At 35.9% G+C, this 17,770-nt stretch overlaps 1 protein-coding gene across 1 annotated transcript in view; it reads right to left on the bottom strand.

The window, feature by feature from the left end:
- FCHO2 (FCH and mu domain containing endocytic adaptor 2) overlaps positions 1-17,770 on the bottom strand; it is an 83,538-nt gene that overhangs the window by 60,612 nt on the left and 5,156 nt on the right. The window contains exons 2-6 of the mRNA XM_058168976.1: positions 13,909-14,000; positions 2,319-2,393; positions 1,486-1,627; positions 1,248-1,400; positions 253-357 (exon numbers count right to left, since the gene is read on the bottom strand). Coding sequence (XP_058024959.1) covers positions 253-357; positions 1,248-1,400; positions 1,486-1,627; positions 2,319-2,393; positions 13,909-14,000 — 567 coding nt within the window. The remainder of the gene's footprint in view (positions 1-252; positions 358-1,247; positions 1,401-1,485; positions 1,628-2,318; positions 2,394-13,908; positions 14,001-17,770) is intronic.

Below are 17,770 nucleotides of genomic sequence, written 5' to 3'. Positions count from 1 at the left end.
CTGAAACCCAATTACAATAGTATCTATTCAACCTGAATTTTGTATTCTCTTCTATCAGACTCCTTGCAAAATGCTACAAAATTAAAGGGAGGAAAACTGTCTGTAAGGATGGAATAAAAATTAACCAAGGTTTTAGTTATTTTATATATAATGGGTAGGGCTCAGATTTAGATTTGCTTGAAATAGACATTCTGGTTCAGTGGATTTGCTTCATGATAACTTTCAATTTAACAAATTGGAGATAAAGCTTACCTGGGAAGTTTCATTCATCTTTTGTTCAAACTCAGATTTTGCTACAGCATATTTTTCTACATATAATTTGTACATCTCGGTAGCCTTCTTGGATTTTACTGCTGCCTAGACAAATCAGAGGAAGAATGTATTTTACCATAAATTTAGTTCTGACTGGTTTTGGGAGCAGAATTAGCCAGGATTGGTTGAGAGTTCTTGCTAATGCATAGGATCCCAGAATTATAGATTACTCTGGGAGGTAAAAACAAAACAAAACAACATTCTGGAAGAAGGCAATGACAATCAATGTCTGCCAAGAAAAATACATTTGACAGTTGAGTTCAAGCAACCTTTACCTTTCCTTACTTGTATTCATTGGCTCTCAGAGTAAATATCAATTCTTATCATACATAACTCATAAAAAATTAACAGAACATCAAATGTTTTAATAAAATATATATAACAACTTTTTTTCCTGTAACAGCCTACATAACAGTTTTATTATAACGTAAGTGGAAAATGATTGTTCAATCTATTTTTTTTATTCCCATTAAAAATCTGTACTCTCAAACAGGAATAGGACAGCCCAACAGTTTAGGAAAAATATAAGTACTGAGGGTGAAGTAACTTCTGTTCCTCTTTTGGATTTCAGATGAATAATGGCCCCAAATAAAATAAGCATTTCTACAATTTGTCAAAGCTGAACAATTTTTTTTTTTTAGATTTAGATTATGGATTACTGGCTACTTTAAGACATTTGACTTATACAGTCACCAGAATTGATTGTCTACATTTTCAGGAACCCACAACAAAATGTTTAAGTCAATGTATTTACCTTTTGGGGAATAAAGTCGCAAAATGATACATTTCAGCTTAAATGTTTGCTAATGCACTACTATTCCAGTAAGCAAACAACATGTCACACTTATCATTAATATTGTCTCACCTAGGAAAAAAAATCTGTAATTTTTCACGCTGAAAAATACAAAAACAAAAGAAAGGCTTAAAAAAGTTACCTTGTCTATTTCTCTTTGTGTTGCACCTTCTTTTTTCAAACGTTCTTGTTCCACGCATTTTGAATTATAGTTTTCTTTTGCTTTTTGCAGTGCTTGGGTAATACTCTGAAAATTTTGAACTGCTTCCAAAGTCCCAGAAACTTCTTCCTTGGTCTGTTAAATATCATACAGGTTTTAAATTCTACCAATTCATTATTTTATGTAAGACAATTAAAGAAAAATTAGGAATATATATAACCTTTTTATGAGCTTTTATTTGTTCATCTCCATATTTCTGCACTTCTTTTATTAGTTCTTGCAGCTTTCGAACAAGTTCTAGATGACAGCATGCTAGTTTTTCAGTTGATGATTTGAAAACATCCCAGACTGGTGCAAATGTCCTAAGAAGAAGTGAAAATGACAATAGTTCAGTACCAAAATTATGTGGAAGGTAATATATTATGCAACGTTTTCCTACACTGTAGGATGTATTTTTAAAAAGATTCCTAATTAATTATTCCAGAAGCAAATATTGTGCTTACAGTTAGCCACCTAAATGTGGATAAGGTTAGAGCTGGATCAAACTCTCAAGAGTCAAGTACAATTGTCATAGCCATTTACTGCAATTCAATATAAATGAATACTCTGATCTTATTATTAAACTGAAAAAAAGTATTCACAGGATTTTCAAATGTCTTTACATTTATAGAACAGAACCCACAGTAGTTACATGACTTAAACTCAGCACTCTGTTATGGATATGGTAGAACTTATGTCAAGTAGAGTTGAGGAAAGCAAGATCCAGTTAACTTCCTGAGGTGCAGTTTAACCTCAAGAATAGAGTCAGAAATTTTTTTCATTGTGGAATTTACCATTGTATTCCTAGCAAGAATTCTAGCACTTGTAGATTCTATTTCTTCCAGGTTTTCAGACAGCCACTATAATATAATACTGAAATTTCAAATATTAATGGGATTGTGTTGAGAAAAGCAGAAAAGCCACCCCAATGCTTTCAGTCGGCCTTTCAATTATTTCTGATATTAAACCAGAATCTGAATCAAGCTATATTGCTATTAGACTCCATCAACTTACCCAATCTGTGAATAGTTGCTTGCTGATTTGGCGAGCTTTGTCATTGACCTTGAATAGGCCTCCTCTATTGTAGCCCTATTAAGAAAAAAGAACAACTTTGTTTTGTTTGCTCAACAAAGTGCAAAATCTATATTGTTCTTAGAATAATTAATTAAAACAGAAATCACTATTTATATTAGTCCAACTTTTAATTGAGGTCAGTTAGAGGTAGTTTGGTACAGTGGTTAAAGCATAAAAGCTAGAAACTTTAAGACCATGAATTCTAGTTCTGCCTGAGACAGTCAGCTAACTAACCTTGGGTCACTCATTTTTTTTCTCAGTTCTAGATAGGAGGAAATGACAAATCACTTCTGCAAAAATGTTATCAAGAAAACTGCAGGGTCTTGTCCAAACAGTCTCTGAGAATCATACACGAATGGAAGAAAAAGAGATCAACATCTCCACAACTGTAAACTTTCAAAGTACTAACATGCTAGAACCTCAGTTCTTTCCTTTAATGTGTAAAGAAAAGAAGCTTTGTCCTAGAATTTGAATATTAAAAAAATTCATTTGCTTGCAAACAAAACACCAATCCGGTTTTTTTTTTCTAATCCCTGTTATGATGTCATCACAATTTTTCCTCATAAAATTAGACTTAGCTTGCATTATTTTATTTTATTTTTTATTTTATTTTTTACATTTATATCCCGCCCTTCTCCGAAGACTCAGGGCGGCTTACATTGTGTAAGGCAATAGTCTCATTCTATTTGTATATTTATATACAAAGTCAACTTATTGCCCCCCCAACAATCTGGGTCCTCATTTTACCTACCTTATAAAGGATGGAAGGCTGAGTCAACCTTGGGCCTGGTGGGACTAGAACCTGCAGTAATTGCAGGCAGTTGTGTTTAATAACAGGCTTCTTACAGCCTGAGCCACATTATGATGTTTGGTCACATCATCAACCAGATTATTTAGACTGGATTTTTATCAACCTACTGAATTCCTCCCAAAGACCTGGGATAGGCAGATGTTTATTAATATTAAAAGTATTATCGCAGAATGTAAGGTATTCCAAGTAAAGCTGCCTCTTACATTGACTGATGATGATTTTGTCAATGCCGATAGTATTCAAATGGTGTTTCAGATATTTTGGGATTGAATCCAAGGACCCTGTTACTATTGGTACTGTTTTTGCTTTTTTTGTCACTTCTATTTGCAGATCTTTATATTTAGTGATTTTCTCATTCTTTCTCGTCTTTTTATGTACATAACAATTGCCAGTTTTTTAGCTTGTGTTGGACTTCATACTCGCTGAGTGCATCCTAAAAACCTAATATGCCATAATCTATTGGCATAGTACATGTGCATATCCAAGCAAATCAATTTCCATCTGTCAATTGCAAATCCAAGTGGCTTTTTGCAATTGACAGATGGAAATTTTGTCAATAAATTAATTTGCTAAGTGCAATCCAAGATTTTTTGTTATGCGGGGTGGGGAAGAAGGGTAGGATTTTTGAGAGGGGGAGGGGGAGGCAGGAGATCTGTGCACTGCTGAGCCTAGCTGGTCGAGGCTTTCTGGCCCCCTCAGTTGCAGTGTTCCCACAGTCTTTGCATGCTGCCAAGTGCCCAAATTTCAGTCACATGAGCCCAAGCATGCTGCAATGGTTGGAACTTCAGGCACAGCTTGTAAGTCCCTGAAGTCAGGGCCATCATAATTTTGAATGGTCTCTGAACAAGTGGTCATAAGATGAGGACTACCTCATCATTTATATTTTGAAAATTATACCACCTCTTTTTAATTCCACAAAAGCTTATTAATAAGTTGAGTTTAAACAGTAAGTAATAAGTACAAATATTATTGCAATCTGCTGAAGGATTTCAGCTCCCCTTGGCACATGGAGGGAAAATTCTTCCGCAATCTACAAATTTTCAGAATTTCAGCTCTGTTTCTGCAGCTCACAGAAGGATTTCAGCTTCCCTCCATCTCTTCCACTTGCAACATTCCCTATCCAACTTCCTCACTGACTTTATGGGGAGCTGACAGAAAGATTGCAAATGGCAATCACGTGATTGTGGGGTGCTTGTCTGAAAGTGCCAGGTGACTGTGGGAGGGAATGGCACAATGTTCTACAACGGCTGGAAGTGTTTTACGGGTCACAAACCTTTCCAAGATTGTGGTAATTTTGAATGGTTGTTAAACAACCGGTTGTAAATTGAAGATTACCTGTCTAAAACCAACAAAATTCACTATGCCCTCCAAAGCATAGCCTTCTCTTTAAAAATCATCCCACGTTAGCAAATATTTGCAGTTACTATTTCCTGTACATGACTTTGATCTCAACAACTGGTTCAATTTTTAGCAGATAAGTATTAGTTAGCATCAAATGCCATTGAGTCGGTTGCTTCCTTTATTGCTTTCCTAGAAAATTATTTTGTCTTCCCCTCCTACTGCTAGTCTCAACTTTGGCAAACCATCATATTTCTATCTTTTGCTCTCATCACTGTCCAAGTATGTTTTTCTTCTGCTTGTTGATATTACTTCAAGGGAAGAATCACCCTATTTGGTCTAGGTTGACTGAGTCATTCTTTCTGCAGTCCCCTATGTGTTTAACAACCATCTCCTAATTCACAATTTGAAGATATGTTTCTTCTTTCTCACTGTCCAGCTTTCACAACCATATGTAAGTTCATTGTTTAAAGAATTCTGATCTTTCTGAATGGAATCTAAGATTGACTTTCCCCCTTCATACTGAACATTTACCTGGATATTTTAAACTTAGGTTTTTACTTTAGCAATAAACTAAGTCTTCTTTCTTTTGGGCTAATAAAATATTATAATCTGCATATCTCTAATTCTTATGCTTTCAGCCTCCAATATTGATTCCAGCTTTCATTACCTCCATTCCCATAATTTTTTATAATATGTTCCCTGTCTCATTCTTTACCCTACCTTTTACACATAATGAAATGTAAACTACAAAAATGTTGAAACTGGGAATAAAAGAATTTTCCAATAGCAAACAATAAACAAAACACTCACTACACTGGCTCCAAATCTCATGAGGCAAAGAAAGAAATAATACTGCTAGTTTGATAGCTAATCATTGTCCAAAGATAGAGGATTGACTGGTTCTCTACTCCACCTCCTACCCCCGTGCACGTGTGTGTATTCATCCATTTATCCTCCTACCCATTCATCTTAAACATCATGAAGTAATACTGGCAGACTCCTCTTGAAAAAAAATTCAGACTGCCTTTTCTACCCCATAAGACTTTTTCCACATAGATTTTTTTTGGACTCCATCAGTCTTCTGAAATGGTTCTGAGGCTCATCTATCAGATATTGCCTGGTCAAAGATAGCAGCATGGAAAGTATGTAGATGATTTGATTATTTGTACTTGCAGCTAAGAGAAGCATCTGGAACACGTAAAGCATGTGGTGGGAAGTCTCCACAAAGCTTATATAATTCTTAACCTTCTAGGTGCGCCCTTGGTTTCTAAGAAACAAAATACCTGGGATTTAGAATGGATACCCTTGTTAGACCAGATTCATTACTCTAAAATAGAGGCGATTCATCTGGCTAGTTTTCCTGAAATGAAGAAGTGAAAGCCTTCTTAACTTTAATTTGGAGTTATTATAGATCGTTCCCATAACTGTCTACCTTAAGGTGCAAATCCTTTTATAGGGTTCCCAAACTTTCTCAGTTCACCAAGCTCTTAGTATTACCGCAATTCTTTCATGGCGCCCTTAGGCAAATGAAACAGCTAACAGTTCTTTTTGTTAAACTGCTAGGTCAAAAGGATAAGTATTTATAACCTAACAACTGTTTCAAAAAATAGCACACATAAATTGAAATTTAAAAAAATTAATTTCATTCTTAAATAACCGCAATTACTTAGTAATGGATGTACTTGTTGTTTCTCATTCTCAAACCTGGAATTGCACTGAACATCACCACCCTCATTTTCTGTTCAACATTGATTTTTGTCAAGCAGTCACTGAAAACCTAGCTTCACAAAAATATGACATTGCCAAACCCTGCTTTAAAATAAAAAAATAAAATATCCCACAGCTGCCCCTGTGGTTTGTTACAATGCTCCAAGGCACTGTGCTGCAATTTAGGAATCACACTCTTACAAATTTAATAATTAATTTGAATAATTCAGTCGACAGAGGAATATTAAAAGGCATTTAAGTATTTGACGCGGTGGCTCAGGGCCTAGGTGGCTCAGGATGCGGTAGCTCAGGGGCTAGGACGTTGAGCTTGTCGATCGAAAGGTCGGCAGCTCAGCGGTTCGAATCCCTAGTGCTGTCGTGTAACGGGGTGAGCTCCCGTTACTTGTCCCAGCTTCTGCCAACCTAGCAGTTTCGAAAGCACGTAAAAATGCAAGTAGAAAAAACAGGGATCACCTTTGGCATTGAGTCATGCTGGCCACATGACCATGGAGATGTCTTCGGAGAGCGTTGGCTCTTCGGCTTTGAAACGGAGATGAGCACCGCCCCCTAGATTCGGCAACGACTAGCACATATGTGTGAGGGGAACCTTTACCTTTACCTTTACCTTTACTAAGTATTTGAAAAGTACATAGAGACCCTGGGTTGAAAGGTTCCAGATTTAACAGATTTTACCTCTATTTACAAATAGATGTTAAACAAAAGATGGGCCAAGTGCAGCATTCATTATTCAAGACTGTGACATGGAAAATTCTGTCTAAACATTTAAGGGAAATTATAACCTTCAGACTCATATATGTTACCATCAATGTGTGAAACAGGCATTTTATAGAATGCCTAGAAAATCTAGAGAATGAGGGTGAAGGTTCATTCACCGAGCTTGTGGGTTGATTTCTGAACATTTCGTTACTGGGCTAGATAACATCTTCAGTGGAGTTTAGGGAATGTCAGTGTCAGCGTTCCTCTGTTTATAAGAGCTTCGTGTGGTCAGTAGATCTTGTGATAGGTCAGATGTAGGTGTGTCAAGTGAGGTCTTGTGATGGGTCAGGTGTGAGTCATCAGTGAAAGTCTGACACTGATATCCCCTAAACTCTGCTGAAGATTTTACCTAGCCTGGTAATGAAACAATTGGAAACCAACCCACAAGCTCAGAGAATGAACCTTCACCCTTATCCTACACTAGAGCTACAGATATTCACCACTATTGCAAATCTACAGAATGCTAAAAATGGTAAATGATAAAATGCCATTCTAGCCTTCCTTGTTGCAACAAGGTTTTTTTTCAGTAAAAAAGTCCTGTACTTTATTTTGCATTTCTTCTTTTATTTTCATATACGTCTTTTCAATAAAGAATTAGGATTAGGGTTAACCATAACCCTACCTCTAACCCAGGGGTGAAATGTTCCCAGTTCGGACCAGATCGCCCGATCCGGTAGCGATGGCGGCTGGTGGTTCGGAGAACCGGTAGCAAAAATCCCTGGCCCCACCCCCTGCCCCTGCTGAGCCACGCCATCATCAGAGTTTTTTCTTCTTCTACTTTTAAAAGCATTTTTTCTTCAGCTGAAAAAATGCTTTTAAAAGTAAAAAAAAAAGCCTTTGATGATCGCGCAGCTCAGCTGGGATCATCAGAACCCTTTAAACTCTTTTTTTAAATAACCTCTTCAGCTTTGCTGGCTGAGGAACTCTGGGAGTTGAAGTCCACAGACCTTAAAGTTACTAAGGTTGGAGATCCCGATCTAAAGAATATAAATAAAATAAAATAATAAAATATTTGTGCAGCTTTCTGAGATTTTGTGTGTTTCTGTAGTGTTTCACTCTAACTTCCCAAACACACAAAATCTCACAAAGCTGTATATGGCATTCTGTGTGTGTGTGTATCAGTTGTGTTGTGTTGTGTGTGTGTAAAGTGTGAAAGTTAGTTTTTGAGCTTTTTGTGGCTGTGTGAGGTTCCTGCTTGTTGCAGGAGCCATTTTGGGGGAGGTGCAGCTGCTTTTACTTTGTGTGTGAGTCAGTTGTATTGTGTAGTGTGTGTGTAAAGTGTGAAAGTTGGGTTTTGGTATCTCTTATTGTTTTGTAAACTTTGTTTATTATTTATTGTTATTGGCCACGCCCACCCAGTCAACTGATCACCAAGCCACACCCACCAATTAAGCCACACCCACAGAACCGTAGAGAAAATTTTTAGATTTCACCCCGGCTCTAACCCTAACCCTTTTTATGACTTTCTTTTCATAATTTTCCTAAATACTTCTTGTTATTCTGCATAATGCCTAGGTATTGCACACAATAACCAGGGAAAATATATGGCATATTAAAGTAACACAATTTCATACTTTGCCTAAAACACCATACCATTCCAACTTTTCACACATTGTCAGTAACATATACAACAGAGAAAAAGTCTGCAATGGTCTATTCAAGTGGAAGGGTTTCAAAAGTAAAGTCTCCATTAAATATGGCTTGCTCAAGTTACAGATGCTATTCCAAATATAACTCTAAAAAGAAAATAGTTGGAGCTGGTACAGTTATTTATGTAATATCCAGTGGTGTGGATTTTTGTATTAGAAACTTCTAATTTTACTTACACAATGTTATTTGAGGGAGAGGAATTCTCCAGTACTATCTACAATAATTAATATAAAAGTATGTATGTAGAGTATGTATGTAAAGTATGGTGTAGAGTTTCCTGCCTGGGCAGGGGGTTGGACTAGAAGACCTCCAAGATCCCTTCCAACTCTGTTGTTATGTTATGTTATGTTATGTCTATGACTCCATTTTTGCAAATATTAAAAAAATATATCCATTTATGAAACATTTTTGAGGACATGGCATAATGGAAAGTTCTTAGTACTTATACTAATTTCTTGTACACTGGAATTTAATTAAGGATTACTAGTCTATACTTGCCTTTTGTTTGGACTTTCAAAATTCTTTGCAACTATGGAAGCAGATATGTTGGCCTACATCAGTATCTTTATTATACAGGTATATTTTAACTAACTCATTTCAGTTCTCATAAATTGCTTTCAAGTCAGTTTTGACTTCTGAAGACTATTGGGACAAATTCCTGCCAGTTTTCCTAGCAAGATTTCAGAAGTGGTTTGCTACTGAGAGAAAGTGACTGAACCAAGACCACCCAGCTAGCTTTGTACCTAAAGCGGGACTAAAATTTATGGTATCCCAGTTTCTAGCCTGATGCCTTAACAATTATACAAAACTAGTTCTCTCAAATATTTAAATATATAATATTATATGAAAATCCATTCTCATATAATAAAAGAAATAAAGGTGCTGACAATATCACAACTGAAATCATAAAAGACAGACAGCATTGTTTCAGAAAGATATTTTACAGGGAAATTATCTTCCTTCTACCCTATTTGTTATCTCCTGTCTTTCTAACTGCAATAGTTTGGAGAATGCCAACATATTCTACTGTGATATGTCCACTGTTTTTATATCCGAAAGTCCAATGATAGAAGACTGAATGTCTCATTAAGAGTAATCAGGCATTCAGTGAGTCTTACAATAGTCATTATGAAATATCTCATAGCAGAGACCTAAATTATATTTTTACAAAACCTGTTGACAAAACCTGTTCAGTGTTTATAATTTAGCAGAAAAGAGCAGAGATTACAAAAAGTAAAAATCAATAGACAGTCATGTGGCTCTTCTTGCTTTGAAGAGATGGAAATCAGTTTCTGTTGAGAACTATTCTCTTGATTCACCTCAAAGTTCTTATTTGGCATTAGTGTTTCAACATTCAGCGAACAATAACTGTGCAATAAATTATTCAAGCAGTCCTTGACTTACAACTGGTTGCTTAATGACTATTCAAAGTTACAACAGATTCTCCAAAAGGCACTTATGACCCAGAATCTAAGTTCTAATGTATGGTCACACAATCACATTTCAGGCACTTGGCAACCAGTCCATAATTATTGTCATTTGCAGCATCCGGCAATTCACATGATTGCTAATTACATTCTTTTTCTGGAAATCAACATTTTATTCTGGTTTCTAGCACAAAATGCCCATTGGAGACAATGGGTTTGCTTAACAACTGATATAAAAAAATTCATAAAATCAGCTTGGTCATCTGGGTGCCTCAACTTACAACTGTCATAAAATAAAATGCAAATTCTGGACTCCATTATGTAAGTCAAGAACTACTGTATTTTTTTGCTCTATAAGATGCACTTTCCTCCCCAAAAGTGGGTGGAAATGTCTGAGCGTTTTATAGAGCGAATGTTGCCAAAGCCCCACCCTTCGGCCTCTGCCTCCCAGCAATTTTCCTCCTTGCAGCAAACAGCAAACAGCTTGGTCAGTTTCAGCACAGCCTGATTTAACACGAGTAGCTGATTGGCGGTTGGATCGGCCTCCTGGAATACCTGTTCCAGGCTGCGGGAATCACTGCCGCCCATTGCCGCCACCTATCGCTGCCTCTGTGCTCCCCATTTTTGGCCTCTGCGTGTCCCGTTTTTTTGCCCATTCCAGGCGGCATGCATTGCTGCTGATGGCAGCAGCACTGGCAATCACCAGAAGGCAAATTACTGGGAGGCAGAGGCAGATTTTTTTTCTTGTTTTCCTCCCCAAAAGCTAGGTCGGTCTTATGGTCCGGACTGTCTTATAGTGTAAAAAATATGATAGCTATATATATTTGAATTCTTTACATTTTCTATAATGGATTTAATGACAACAAGCAATACTGAAACATTTCATTATTTCCCACCTGTGTTGATTTTACTGATATCTTTAAAATAGAAAATACTAATAGTGTGTGTGTGTGTGCGTGTGTCTCAATATTTTTATTATTATATATTAAATTATTCCACTCGTCTGTGTTTTATGAATCTTTTGAAAAAATAAATAAAAAACAAACCAAGCACCAAAACTGCTAAGACTTTAATCTAACGTTATGCCAAATATTTCTAAAACAAAATTTAAACACATAAAATATGTATAGGAATCTAGTAATGAAAAAATGTTCCAAAGAATATTTTCCTGTAGCTTGTTATTTTAAGTCCAAGCTTTATTGTTTCATTAATGCTGCAATCTTTCACATTTTTACTTGGGAAGAACCCACTTAATTAAATTGGCCTTATATTTTAGCTCATGTGTTTAAAATTGTACTGCAAGATTGCTAATCTTTTAACGCCAGATATTAAATTGGGCCTTGTCTCGCCTCTGAGGATACAATGTTCCATAAGATGGGGGTAGCAACTAAGAAAGCCATCCTTCCAGATCCTGCCAGTTGAATGTTGTTAGAACAACAAAAATAAGTTATGGGTTTAGTCAATTTAGACAATGTTACATGTAAACCCAAAAAGAATCTGTTCATCCTACAATGAAACATCTCTAGCCTTAGTTGACCTAATTTGCATATCTAGTTATCCAAGAGAAAAAGCTGGAATGAGAAAAGGCCCTAATCACCATTGGGAATGCAATGCTCATATCCTGGTCGTAGGCAAAGTCAGGCAACGACTTTGTTTTCCCAACTCACTGGATGACAAAGAATGAAACACTCTCTGCTTATTAGGATGCTCGTAGAAATATCAGTTAGAAGTATTTATATTCAGTAATAAAATAAAATGGTTAAACCACGTTAAAGTAGGACCCCCCACTACAATGTAAAATAAACTTACACACTTCCAAAGGTGAAGAAATAGCAACATTTGGAGAGAACAGCCACAATTCACAAGAATGCAAAACATACTCAAGCTTATGGATGCTGAACTTGGGTGATAGTTGTTGGTTTTTAAAAAAAAAACCATAAGAGACTATTGTTTTTTTCCAACCATGTGTAAGTAGATTCCATGAAGACTGGGGTGGGAATGATTTGCATTAATATTAATGTGAATTAAAAAATAAAAAACATAAAAAAGGAAAGCATGCCAATAGCTGCAATCTCATCTGAAAAGATCAACCTGTCCCGAAAAAGCCCCATTCATCAAATGGGTAAAAGGAATTAGTTCTATGACACAATGCCAGAAAAAAAACTCACTCTCCACAAGGCAAATGCTTCACTTAGTCAACCAGAAGAAAGTTAGCTACACATAGCCTGACTCCAAGGAACAATCCTCTTGCCAGCATTAGCATTCAGATTCCAGAAAACACCAGAACCGTGTGATAACTCCCTTGTAATAAGCAATCATATGTGAAATAGGAACTACATCTCTTCTTAATCTATGCAGACCACATCAGATTGGGCTACCCACTCAGGTCAAGTACAGGAAGGATTCCCTCCTATTCATAGCAGAGAAAAATGGGGGAAAGCCTTGGAAAGAGTTAAGACCACCTCTCATGTCAAAATTCAAGAGACACAAGCAAGATGAAACCCGTAATGCAGGTCGGAAATGTCATCATGTATTACAGTGGTATCTTAAAGCATTGCATAGCTCAAGCAGCTGGCCACCAACTCAAATGCTTCTACTCCCAGTTGAGTAGAAGCATTTGAGAAGATGCATGCATGACAGGCATAGATTATGCAAGAGGAGTCTTGTGTCTGATGTCCTATTTACTGGACGTGTTCCTTTTTTACATTTTCTTCCAACACTTCCAGCCTGTCTTATGTTTATGGTTGGAACTCTTACGTTTGGGATAGTCGTGTCGTTTGGTGTAATTTTATGCTTTCATTAAAGGCTTTATTTTTCTTGCAAGGTAAGCATATTATCCCACAGACTATTTCTGGATGCTGGCCCTAATTGGTGTAATATTGGGAAAATAATGTAATTCTGCAGAAGGGTGGCTATCTATAGAAATGATATCTAAAGGAAGAGAGAAGTGAGTTCATCTTGATTGGGATTAGTGCTTGAAGTGCTGATTTTTTTCTTTTTTTTCTTTTCTATATCCCATTTTCCATCAATTCCTGCCTGTCTAGCCATTGGTGTGATATCATGAAGTCTCGCCAATACTTCCTATGCAGAGACTCATGAGGTACTACCATAGGAACTTCCTGCTATGTGATTCATAGTTACATTTATTTTATTTTTTACAAATCACATTTATATGGCTACCCATCTCACAAAAAACTACTCTGGTGATGTACATCAAATAATCAGTAAATATATACAAGTAATCATTATAAAAAATTTTTAAATAATTTCTAAAAATAAAAATCACCATAAAAATTAAAATATACAAACCTCAGTGAGAATAAAAAGCGAAGCCATCTAAAAATATCTATCTATATATAGAGAAATATATAGACATCATGCATATATTTGTAATAAAAATCTGAAAATTTTAACTCAATATGATTGCAAACTGACTCACTAACAAAAAAAGCTTAGATTAGTAAATGAAAGGTGAACTACGTCATGGAAACAGGACCATAAATTCATTTCTAGAAAGATTTAAAATAATACATTAAACAATACAATTATTAATTAAATAATAATGCATTATATAATTGTGTTAACACAATATGAAACACAATGAGAGGTATTTAAAGAAAGAAACATAAAACTATTCCTGGAACCTGATGTGTATATTTCAACAACCAGAATTTTCTGCCAGCATTGTTGTTACGGAATATTTAAAAGTTGGTCTGGAAAGCATCCAAATTAATAATAGCTACTTTAAGGAATGCGTTCTTTCAATTTTTGCATAAATCAAGATAAATCAGAAAAATGAGCTAAAAAGGTCACTTACCTTTCTCTTATAAAATCTGCTAATTCCTTTGTAGATGTATGGCCATGTTTCATATTATGATAAAGGACATCAAAGCCATTATTCCTTTCACCCTAGATTAAAATAAAAACATCACAGTTCAGATAAGGTACAAAACAAATAATTAAAATCATTAAATAAACTGACTGCAAAACCTGAATAAAGTGGTCCTCCAAGACCTGATTATTGTTTCTAGGTAATTGTATTCATCCAATATAAAAAAAGGCAAAGTTCCAATGACAGAAAATTGTCTGTACTTAAGTGATTTTGGGGGGATTGCCCTTGATCTCATACAACCCCATCAAGTTCTCATCAAACCTTACCGTTCTAGAACCTGAAAAAAACACTGTTATAGGAGAATATAGTATTTAGAATTATAACCAAACAGATGCAAACTTATGGCAAATTGTATGCAATCTTGTGCATACTTTAAAAAGAACATATTTGAATCTGAAGTCACTTTTCTTGTATAAGATCTGTAAGCCAAGGACAACTGAAGTAGGATCATAAGCTGTAGTTTCACTTAGCAACTGCTTTACCTAATAAATGAGTTGCCAGTCCCAACTGTGGTAGTTATACAAGGACTATCCATACAAGATTCTTTATACAACTGTAGTGAGAGAGGAATAATTTAGAAAACTTATATTTTAAATATACATTTTTTAAAACAAAGGTTTATTAATATGCATTAAATAAGATTAAATTCACAGGCTCCACTTTTTAATAAAGATACAACCAGAACCTAGTTATTTTCCCACTTCGTATATACACCCATCAAATTATCTAACCAATTTATTCACACAATATACTATGTCAAATTTAAAAGATAATGAATGTTACATGAAGACTGGTTGGTTTGCTCAATGTTCAGAACACTGGAGTCTTTTCATACATAGAGAAGTCTCTAGTGAATCAAAATGAAGAAAAGGAAAATTGTAATATGCCATGAAAGATAAAATGTATTAATTTATTTTACCGTGAAACAGTTAATTATTTATTATTTTAATTTGACTACTAAGGCTATGGAGATAGATGCAGGATGACTGTTGAGGTAATGTAAAGGTAATGTAAGGTAAAATACAAGCTCGATGGACACTACCTTGTAGATGACCCCCACCCCGTTAAAGACCTTGGAGTGTTCATATCAAATGATCTAAGTGCCAAAGCCACTGCAACTACATTGCAAAAAAGGCTTTAAGAGTTGTAAACTTAATCTTGCGTAGCTTCTTCTCCAGAAACACTACACTACTAACCAGAGCATATAAAACATTTGCTAGACCAATTCTTGAATACAGCTCGCCTGTCTGGAACCCATACCTCATTTTGGACATTAATACAATTGAGCGTGTCCAGAAATATTTTACAAGAAGAGTTCTCCACTCCTCTGATCACAACAAAATACCTTATGCCACCAGACTTGAAATCCTGGGTTTAGAAAATTTAGAACTCCGCCGCCTTCGACATGACCTGAGTTTAACTCATAGAATCATCTGTTAAAATGTCCTTCCTGTTGAAGACTACTTCAGCTTCAATCACAACAATACAATAGATTTAAGCTTAATGTGAACCGCTCCAATCTTGATTGCAGAAAATATGACTTCAGTAACAGAGTTGTTAATGCCTGGAATGCACTACCAGACTCTGTGGTCTCTTCCCAAAATCCTCAAAGCTTTAACCAAAAACTATCTACTATTGACCTCACCCCATTCCTAAGAGGTCTGTAAGGGGCGTGCATAAGAGCACCAGCATGCCTACCATTCCTGTCCTAATGTTCCCTTTGATTGTATCCAATTTCGTACAGTTATTACATACTTATGCTTATATATATGCTTATATATCGTATAGTTATTTCATGCTTATGCTAATATATACTGTTGTGACAAATAAATAAAATAAATAAAAAATAAAAATAAATGGCAGTAGTTTGAATGTATCACAGATGGTCCTTGTACAGAAAATAATGACAAGCAATGAAGCTGTTAGGTCTATTGAAGACCCACTAAATGTGAAAATGTTGAAATTTTAGGCAGAAGTACTTTCACACACACTTCACCAGAGCTGAATCTTAGATATTTAAGGTAAAGGTAAAGGCTCCCCTCGCACATATGTGCTAGTCATTCCTGACTCTAGGGGGCGGTCCTCATCTCCGTTTTAAAGCCGAAGAGCCAGTGCTGTCTGAAGATTTCTCCATGGTCATGTGGCTGGCATGACTAAATGCCAAAGGTGCCCAGAACACTGTTACCTTCCCACCAAAGGTGGTCCCTATTTTTCTACTTGCATTTTTTACGTGCCAACCTTTCGATCGACAAGCTCAGTGTCTAGCCACTGAGCCACCTGCATTTTATTTATTCTACCAGTGTCCCCTTATTAAGATCTTCCCTTTGCCTCAGGAGTCCAAAGTGAGAAAGACCATCCCAGCTTGGGCTTATTCTTCAATTGCCATGTCTCAGCTACTGAAGTGCATTCTTTTCAGCAAAAAAAAAATCACTATAAAAGTAACTTTTTAAAACTTGCCATGCCATGTTAGCTATAGATATATTTATGCCGGAGATCATTAAGACCAGAAAATTATTTCAAATATTTCTTTCTAAGGTTGAGAAAGGTGGGCTATAGGTTAAGAAGCAGGACAGGGCAGGTTGAGGAATGGCTGTACTCTCAGCCATATACTAAGGCCATAGCTAGGGCCCATTCTTACACACTTGGATGAAGCTTCTCACTATTAGGTGGCTAGCACACTAAGGAGGATCTGTATTGTACTACCTAGCTGAGTTCAGTAAATTGCACATCAATCTAAATGCATGTTTATTTGATGGTTCAGGACTACTAATGAACAGGCAAGCCTTTTCTGTCTCAGTCTTCATCTAGTTCTTGCTTTTTTCCTTTTGCATGAAGACAGATTCAAAGAATGAATTAAGCAGTTCCACTTTCTCCCTGTTACCGATTACCTTCTTGCCATCTTCTTCCCATTAGTGGACTGATCATTTCCTTGACTTTCTTCCTGTTTCTTACTTACAGAAAAAACTTTTTAAAATTAGTTTTGGCATTTGTTTTTAGTTCATTCTGAGCCTTAGCCTTCCTGACTCTGTCCTTGCAGATTCGGATTATTTCCTGATATTCTGTTTTGATTATGTGGCCCTCTTTTCATTTTTTATATTTGTCCTTTTTACCTCTCAGTTTATCAGAGAGTTCTTTATGCAACCATGCTGGTTTCATCTAAGATCTCTTGTTTTTCTTTCTTTGTGGTATTGTGTTAGATTGCGCAATATACAATATCATTTTCAGAGTTTCTTTAGAATCCTGAGTAGTTTTCTCTTTAGAATTTCCATCCGTGTAATCTTTCTTTCAATTTGTTGAAGTCATTTTTTTTAAAGTTTAAGACTTTAAGACTTGTTTGCTTACTTGTGCTTATATTATGTATAATTCCAGTTCAATATGGTCACTCTCTCCCCAATAACTTGACCTTCTAGTTCCTTCCTCTATTTTTTAAATGATAAAATCTTCAGTTAGACCAGAGGTCTTCAAACTTGGCAGCTTTAAGACTTGTGGATTTCAACTCCCAGAATTCTCCAGCCAGCTATGGTGGCTGGAGAATTCTGGGAGTTGAAGTCCAAAAGTCTTAAAGCTGCTAAGTTGAAGACCTTTGAGATAGACTCTTCAGCAACCTATTTGAACAGAAACACTTTGAAACTGAACTCGATGTAGTCTTTGAGAATCATATACATAACACAAACTAAAATAAAAATATCTATTTCCATTCCTTTGTGGCCATTATATTAAGAACAGTAGGTACAAATGCAAACTTAATGAATCTTTCTCACCCAATTATTTGTTTCATCAGTTTAGT

Source organism: Ahaetulla prasina, chromosome 2, assembly GCF_028640845.1.
Source record: "Ahaetulla prasina isolate Xishuangbanna chromosome 2, ASM2864084v1, whole genome shotgun sequence".
NCBI lineage: Eukaryota > Metazoa > Chordata > Lepidosauria > Squamata > Colubridae > Ahaetulla > Ahaetulla prasina.
This window is presented reverse-complemented; position numbering and strand designations above follow the sequence as displayed.